The sequence below is a fragment of the Tasmannia lanceolata genome, unplaced genomic scaffold, assembly GCF_043159265.1.
Source record: "Tasmannia lanceolata isolate RefF3 unplaced genomic scaffold, GAP_Taslan_0.1 ptg000037l, whole genome shotgun sequence".
Classification (NCBI taxonomy): domain Eukaryota; kingdom Viridiplantae; phylum Streptophyta; class Magnoliopsida; order Canellales; family Winteraceae; genus Tasmannia; species Tasmannia lanceolata.
In genome coordinates, this window is record NW_027518714.1 from 6,572,311 (window position 1) to 6,580,531 (window position 8,221).

The following is an 8,221-nucleotide window of genomic DNA, read 5'->3' on the forward strand; positions in this document are numbered from 1 at the left end:
ATCACAACCTGATCATCTCAAAATTAATACAGTGAAAAATAATTTGTCATGTTATTCAAGAGATATTTAAATAAGTCATAATACACGTACAAGAGTCGGGTTAGCTTTTGGGTTTTGGGTTATTTCCTTTAAACATGACCCAAGATTGGGCCAGGATTTTCACCTTGAAACCCGACTAAACCTAAGACCCATAAATTTTGAACCCGGCCCAAGTTATCTTCGGGTCAGGCCGATGCTGATCGGGTAAAACTGGACCCAACGGTATGCTGTGTGGACCCAAGTTTGATCATTAAGATTGTATCTTGACAATGATTGTTTGCTTAGTAAACTCATAAATTTAATCACTCATTCATCTTGACCTTATCATTAGGCAATCGACATTTGCACTCCCTTGCTTCGTAAAGTCATTCCCCTCATTAGTACTTTTCTAATCACGTTTTCAAAGGATGTTACAGTTTCCAAGAGGCTCTTTATAACCAGTGAAATTTAATAAAGCAAGGAGTGACATTATCAAAACACAGGTGCAAATATCATTATGCTCTTATTACTCGACTTATGAAACCTCAAGCTTTCTCCGTTTGGTTGCTGGAATTTTTTTGGTCCTTGGGATTTTTGTGGAACAAAAAACTTATTGGGAGATTGGTGGGGAAAAAAAACTCCCTGGAAGTATCCCGGTAAAATAAAAATCCCATGTTTGGTTGACCAGACTATGGTGGGAAAAAAAATGCTTTGTTTGGTTGCTTGAACTGGGGAAGAAAAAAAAAATAATAATAATAATAATCTTCTGCAAGCTTATTTTTGGTTCGTGGGAGTATTTTTTTTTCCTTCCTGAGGCTTCGTGTGGGGTTATTTTGGTTCCTGGGATTATTTTGGGCCCACGAACCAAACGTGGGTTTCATGCGGAAATTCCACCAAAGTATCAAGAACCAAGAAAAAATTCCGGCAACCAACGGATAGTGAAAATGATAAGGGCTCCTATTGTACTTTCAAGATTTAAAATAATTTCATAATGTTAAAATTCCTCAATGAACACAGACATCTAATGCAGATTGAAATTTCAGGCCAATATTTTAAGGAAACCCATATAACTTTCCACCTCAATATACCAATTTATGGGACAGGTTGAAAACTTATTCTAACTATGTATAACTACAGTTTAAGTATTACTACTTCTGCTAAATCTTCCTTATAATATACAGACATCAAAGCAGATTTTCAGGTAAAAAGGCCGAGACCCCTGCAGAAATACAGAACCCAAAAAAGAATCCCAGAGAGGAAAAAGGAGAAAGAAACCCACCTAAAACCCTCAACATCAAATAAACATCAAGCTCTGCAGCCAAAAAGAATCACATAGAGAAGAAATTGCATATAGTAAATAAAAATTTAAGAGAAACCCAACTAGAAGAATCTCTGGTACAGCCCCCAAACACCTAAAAATCCCAAGAAGTTTGCTAAATTGCTTAACTCAGATGGAGCTCCAGATCTCTTCAATGGATGAATAACAGATGCAGTTTTGTTATTTCCACACTCGCCTACGCCAATCTGCATCGCTTCGAGGCCGAGGGACCCATTCAAGCACAACCCTTGATTCCCACTTAAATCCAAATTCCTTCCCAACCTCTTCAAAAATCCAGCATCAAAAGGAACAACACCACGCAACATATTTCTGCTCAAATTCAAATGGTATATGTGAGAAAGATTACTCAAACCGACCGGAATTTCGCCACTCAGCCTGTTATTCTGAAGTGACAATGTACTGAGATTCAAAAGCTGAGCAAAGCTCAAAGGGATATAACCAGAATACCCTGAATTTGCAAGTCTCAGCTCCTGCAGTTTCACCAATCTCCCAAAATCTGCAGGTAATTGCATGAACATTGGATTGTCATCCATGATAAAGTACTGAAGGTTTTGCAACTTTGCCAGCCCTTTTGGAAACTTCCCTCTTAACTTGTTGCCACTCAGAGCCATAAAATTCAAGAAACTGAGGTTCTCTAGGCTATCTGGAATGCCACCTGTCAGGAAATTTGAGCTCAAATCAAGCTTTTGTAAAAGACCCATTTTCCCAATTGCCTCAGGAATGGGGCCTGTTAGAGAATTATAGCTCAGATCAAGGCCTACAAGGTTTTTGAGATTTCCTATCTGGTTTGGGATACTGCCTATGAGAAAATTGTAGCTCAACTCAAGGTGAATCAAAGAGCTTAAGCTTGAGATTTCTTGTGGTATTTTCCCATGAAGGCGGTTTTGTGAGAGTGTGAGGATTTGTAGGGATTTTAGAGAGGATATTTGAGGTGGTACTGCTCCTACTAATGCTTGGTTTGATCCAAGGCTGAGCTGTTGGAGAGGACTGGTTTTGTGATTGGTTAGTGGGGGTATAGAGATGGTGGTTTTGGTGTGTGTGAAACAGTTGAAAAAAAAGACTGATTGAAGGTAAGGGAGGTTGAAGATTTGAGATGGGAATGTGGCTGTTTTTTTACAGGTTGGATTAGGTGGTGTACCAAAATCTAGCCTTGAGACATGGAGGTGATTGTCATTCCCTGGTTTGCATTCAATTCCAGGCCATGATGAGCCAGGCTTACATGGGTTTGGACTGTCAAGCCTCCATTTTCTATCAGAAGACATTGTTTCCATAATTAGGAACAGAGTCTCTGTTTCCAAGAGGTCCATGTTCATGTTCATGGATTCGAGATCTTTGGATTTGTGTTCTTCATGAGTAGACAATGAAGTAGAGGACAATGGGAGGAGAAGTAGAAGTGTGAGAGAGAGAAGAAAGGAGGGAAAGGGAGAAAACATTTGAGTTTGGAGGTTTAAGGAAGAGATGAAACAAAGGAAAGAGATTGTTTGGGAAATGTGGGAGGTGTAATGTGGGGTTTTTTTTTTCAAGCTTTTGGGGTGGTGTTGAAGGTGGTTTTCATGGCTGGGATTTGAGGAGTGTAATAAGTGAGGTGAAAGAGAGATACAGAGATGGAAGCTAGAGTTGTGGAGATGTGATTGAAATGATGTGTGGGTCATGACATTGAGTGAAATTTTGAAAACCATGTTGGGTCAAAAAAGATTGAAAGGAGGGAGAGGGAGATGAAGAGGGTTGGAAATAACAAGGAATTTTTTGAGAGAATGGAAGAAAATACGAGAATGGCCATCTAGGAAAAGTCTAGAATACCCTTATCAGAAAGACCCAAGTACCCCTATCCAGCTCTTGAGTGACTATAATACCCACCTTTGTTCCTAATTTTTGACAGGTAGATGTGGATTGGACCTCGGTAGTTAAAAGTTAAAACTGATTTCATTTCTTCAGTAACTGCACTTGTCCTTAGTTTTTTACCATAAGTACATCTTGACCCATTTTACATAGAAAATTCAAGCAATTTTTCATGCTAACTTTAGAGCGAAAAGTTTTAAATTCTCAATTGCAGTTAGCAAAGTGGCATTAAATATAGGGGAGTGATAAATCGACTCCCCATGTGTCTTTCTCTCTCCTCTGGGTTAGAGAGAGAAAGAGGAGAGAGATAGACACATGGGGAGTCGATTTATCATTTTGGGGGTCGATTTATCACTGCCCTAAATATAATATAGCAATTAAGTGCATAAATTGCACAATCATTTGGTATATGATTAATTATGAACTTAGTATTTGAAAACTTGAATAAAAAACTCGCCGGGTTGAAAGAGAAACAACTCAGGCAAGTCAATGATTGACACCACGAGTCAAAGAAATTCTCAGTCGACTCAGCTAGACCAAAGGTCCAAAACCAACTCAACTGGGTGAGTCACTAATGGACTCAGGGAGTTTCAAAAGAATATATCCACTGTATATCATGGATATGATGCCCATGTAGTACACTACCTTGAGATGACACTATACCACATCTAGATGCCTTTTAAAGAGTGAAAGCCAAACTATAGTGTTACACTTCCTTCTTTTACGGCATGTGTTGGCAACTATGAAAAAAAAATCATCGGTTATCTGTTTATCCTAGGTGAGAGAAGGGCAGAGAGGGCCACTGAGATGGAGATTTGAGAGGACCATGAGTGAGGAGAGCATATGATAGGGTTGGTAAACAAAACAAAATTCCTATTTAAAATCGGAATTTTGGTTTCCTTGTTTATTTCCAACACTATGCTATGCTTTCCTAAATTTATCATCCACATGTAACTCTCTTATGTGGAAAGCTATATATGTAATATAAAGTAGAGAAAAGTGTTTCTGCGCAGGGAGCTCCCTATGCACAGGTGGCTTAAAAAAGCCACCGATTGGTCGCTTTTTGTGGACCCTGCAGAAACACCCACCATACGAACCAATCGGTGGCTTTTTAAGCTACTTGTGCCACGTGAGCAGAAACACTTTCCTCTATAAAGTATATCATATGCTATGACAATTAGTAAAAATTATTTTACAAAATGTCTCAACTCGCAAACGTGATACTATGCAATATATGCTTTTATGATTAATGGGGTACAATTAGAAATTATAGGAATTGAGAACTTAGATCTATGAGTTCAGTACCCATTCTTAAGAAATAATGTTATTAATCAACCTTAGGTCCCACGTATCATGCATGTGAGTAAAGACAGTACTGTTTTATTAGGAATTATGTGCCTTTAGTCCAGGAGATATTCAATTATCGTAAGGTTAGCATATAGATTACGGTTTATAATTGCAAACGGCTATTTTTCATTTGTAAATATAAGGGCAATTTAGGCAATGCAAAAAACTCAGTAGGGGCATTTGGGTAAAATCATGGATGTCTTGACCCGTTACAGAAAAAAATGCAAAGAGCATGGTTATTTTGTCTCTTCATTGCCTAAAATTCAGGGAACAGTAACAACAATTTATTATACTTATTGAGGTTTGTGCATGAGTCTTCAAGAAAAACAGTAAATAAATATAACGGTAAAATTGCCAAAATATTACCTATGGTTGGCAACCTAAGCCTTGAACTGAAAATCTTTCTCCTTGAAAATTTATTTTTCGAACGTGTGATAATTTTATTTTAGGTAAAAGTTTTTTCAGGTAAAACTTTTCCAGCAAAAATAAAACATCAATACCATGTTTTGATAATTGCACAAACTCACCGTATCATGTGGTACTTCAGGATAATTATGCAGCATAGTTTCAAAACTTCCCTGCATCACTGTGGATTCCCCCAGTTCGACTCCTTGTTATCATGGCCATGTTCTTGTCCTAGTTTACTTTTTGTCGCAGAAAGCCAATAAAAACTCTATTGGCACTCCCGAGTTATGAGCATTTGCTTTGGCCGCATTTTGAAACACTACCATTTCAAAATTTGAAAATTTCAGTCTTATTTCGTGAAATATAAGTACACACATATAGCATTGAAATGCATGGTAATGACCATATGCAAGATCTAGACTGTTCATTAAGTGGTTCCCAACGTTTTATTGCTATTGGAACGTACCCTTTTTAGTGAAATTGTAAGCAGAAGCTAGTAATGTGGTAAATTATGGCTAGGGGTGTAAATGGATATTCGGAAATTCGATTACCGTGCATCCGAATCCGTTTAAAGCGAATATTATCTGAATCCGTTTCAAGCGGATATTATCCGAATCCGTTTATGAGATATCCGGCTCTTAGCGGATGCGAATATGATAAATGGTATATCCGATCCGTTTAACATCCGAATTCGAGAAGTAAATCTTTTTTATTTATTATTAATAATATCATTAATATTTAGTTTTAGTAATGACACACTATCTTTTGTTTCTATAAGAAAAGTGAATATTTTTTTTAGAAAAAATAAAATAAAAACAAAAATAGCCCAAACCCATTCCATCATATACAAAAAAAAAAGGAAAAACCCAAAGACCACTACCAACACTATCATCCTCCCCATCGCCTTCCTCTCTCTCTGCCTTTGTTTTAAAAGGAAGAAAAGGATTTCATATATTTTAGGGTTTGAGAGTTAATTTTGTGAAGAGAATGTAGAGGTTTAGTTTTAGGGTTTGAAAAATTCATTCGAGTAAGTAGGAAAAAAAAGATAAAGTGCTGCAATAAAATGTTCGAATTTACCGGATAAACGGATACGGATAATATCCGAATTCGAACAATATCCGACGAATACGAATTCGGTAATAGATATTAAATATCCGTCGAATCCGAATCCGAATCCGAATTCGGATATTGTATACTGTAATCGAATTCGGATATAGCCATATCCGCTCCGAATTCGATCCGTTTAAACCCCTAATTATGGCTCCTAATCCTTCACATTGTATCCTACTATCAATTAGATAGTTCAAAAAATAAAAAGCATTAAACACAAAAGTCTATACATCGGTTTGTACAAGGTGCCGTCACAAAAATGTGTGGCTTCCCAATGGAAATAGGTTGTTCCCTGAAAAATCTCTATAGGATGATCCTAACCCTATGATATGTGGAGAGATTGCACATTATTGAAACCTATGCGTATGAGGGTAAGGTTCATCATGTGGAGATGATTTTCGAGGCACGTCCAACAAATAAATGGTTTGGATGATTGAACAATGAGTGCTCTACTGTAATTTTAAAAGGGAAGTGATATATTCACCCCCTTTTTTTTTTACTTGGGACAACACCCTCAAGTGTATTTATGACTACTCTCACACTAGAGGGGACTGTAGCAAGTAAGAAAAAGAGAGTACATGTAGGTCCCGATGCTGTATAAAAACTCATAGATGAGAGGGTTGGTTAGTGTTGTGCTGCAAGGGATTTTCAATATATGGCACAAACCAATAGATCCACATGTGTGTTTTTGTTTTTGTTTTTTGCTTTCGGGAGTATTACTATCACTTATCAAGATCAAGATCGTGATATGGTCGATTTATGGACCGACATTATATCATGGCATTACATTTTTGACATGTGAGGAGTTAATTTCACCTTGCTTGTTTTGATATCCACAGCCCTGTGTTCATTTTAGGGAAACTTACCACATGAGTTAGAATTTACTAACAAGAATCCCCTGAATTTCTGCTAGTTACTAAAATCACCAGCAGTCTGTCTAAATATATTTGAAAGTTTTTTCTACATATTTACCCCTAGATCAAGATTACCCTTTTCTTTGGGGTTTCTACCTATTTTAACCTTCTTTTCAGGAACAAACTATGCAGAGGGAAGACCCAACATGAATTGGCCATTTGAATGAAAAGCCGGGCTTTTGTCCTCTTTCAATAATAAGCTAGAAATTGAGAAAAGTTGCCCGGATTTAATGGCAATTTGTGGGAGTGAAAGATTTCTACTATCAGTTTTTTTTTTTCAAAAAAAAAAAAAACAAAAAAAAACCCACTTAAGTACAAATGATTAAATAACACCAACTCTAATAGCTTAAGCTTTTGGAGCAATTGGTTGTTTCCCATGGTATCAGAGATTCAGAGCAGAGGTTGGTATAGAGCCAAAGGTATAATGCTCTGTTAATTGGTATAAGAGCAGACGTTGGTATCAGAGACCCTTTCAGATGTCAGAATTGTGGTTAAGTTGGGTTGAACTTGAATATTGGCCAAGTGAGGACAACTTGGGAAGTCTTTCAATTTGACACCTCTAATGTCCATAAGGCAGCCGAACAAAGTGAAAAGTAGACCAAACCATACAATGATCGATCTCAACCATAAGTTGCCGGAAACTCCTTGGGCGGGTGGGAAACCCATTTCCCCTAAAACGTGTTCTCGCGGGTGGGAAACTCGTTTCCCCTAAAACGCGGGAAACATGTTTCGGAAACGTTTCCAAAACATGATACAAAATTGGAGAAATGTTTCCGAAACGCATGGGAAACATATGAGAAGCTTACCTAAATCACATGTAAACGTGTGGTAAACAAATGCAACACTCGTAGAAAACGCATGCGAAACGTGTAGGAAACATGTGTGGAGCTTACGAAAATCATTTTGGAAAAAATACAATAAAAATTGTGGAATAGATATTAAAATAGAAAACAATACATATATTGTAATAAAAATAATAAAATCTATTAGAAATTTGAAATTAACAAAATTTGAATCTACAAAACCACATATCTCATGTTTTCCTTCTGTTTCATTTGTGTTTTTTCTATCGTTTCTGAAACACTTCTAATGTGTTTCCTAAGATGTTTCTCATACAATTTTCTATTGTTTTCTCGTTTCTCGTTTCCCTGTAATTTTTTTTCATGCGTTTCCCGTTTCCGTTTCACGTTTCGTTCCCCCCCGCGCCCCCCCCCCCCGGTAACTATATTCTCAACAATAAGAATGCTCA

At 37.2% G+C, this 8,221-nt stretch overlaps 1 protein-coding gene across 2 annotated transcripts; it reads right to left on the reverse strand.

The window, feature by feature from the left end:
* Positions 1–1,170: 1,170 nt before the first annotated feature.
* LOC143861815 (uncharacterized) lies at positions 1,171–3,265 on the reverse strand. 2 transcript variants are annotated; one of them, XM_077372750.1, is made up of 2 exons: positions 1,805–3,265; positions 1,171–1,666 (listed from the first exon to the last, which is right to left on the reverse strand). In XM_077372750.1, exons 1-2 carry the CDS (start codon positions 3,034–3,036, stop codon positions 1,399–1,401), a joined length of 1,500 nt encoding a protein of 499 aa, XP_077228865.1. In that variant the 5' UTR covers positions 3,037–3,265; the 3' UTR covers positions 1,171–1,398. The 2 variants fall into 2 exon arrangements, with proteins under 2 accessions (XP_077228865.1, XP_077228864.1); XM_077372749.1 differs by having other exon boundaries at positions 1,171–3,260.
* Between the last annotated feature and the right edge of the window lie 4,956 nt (positions 3,266–8,221).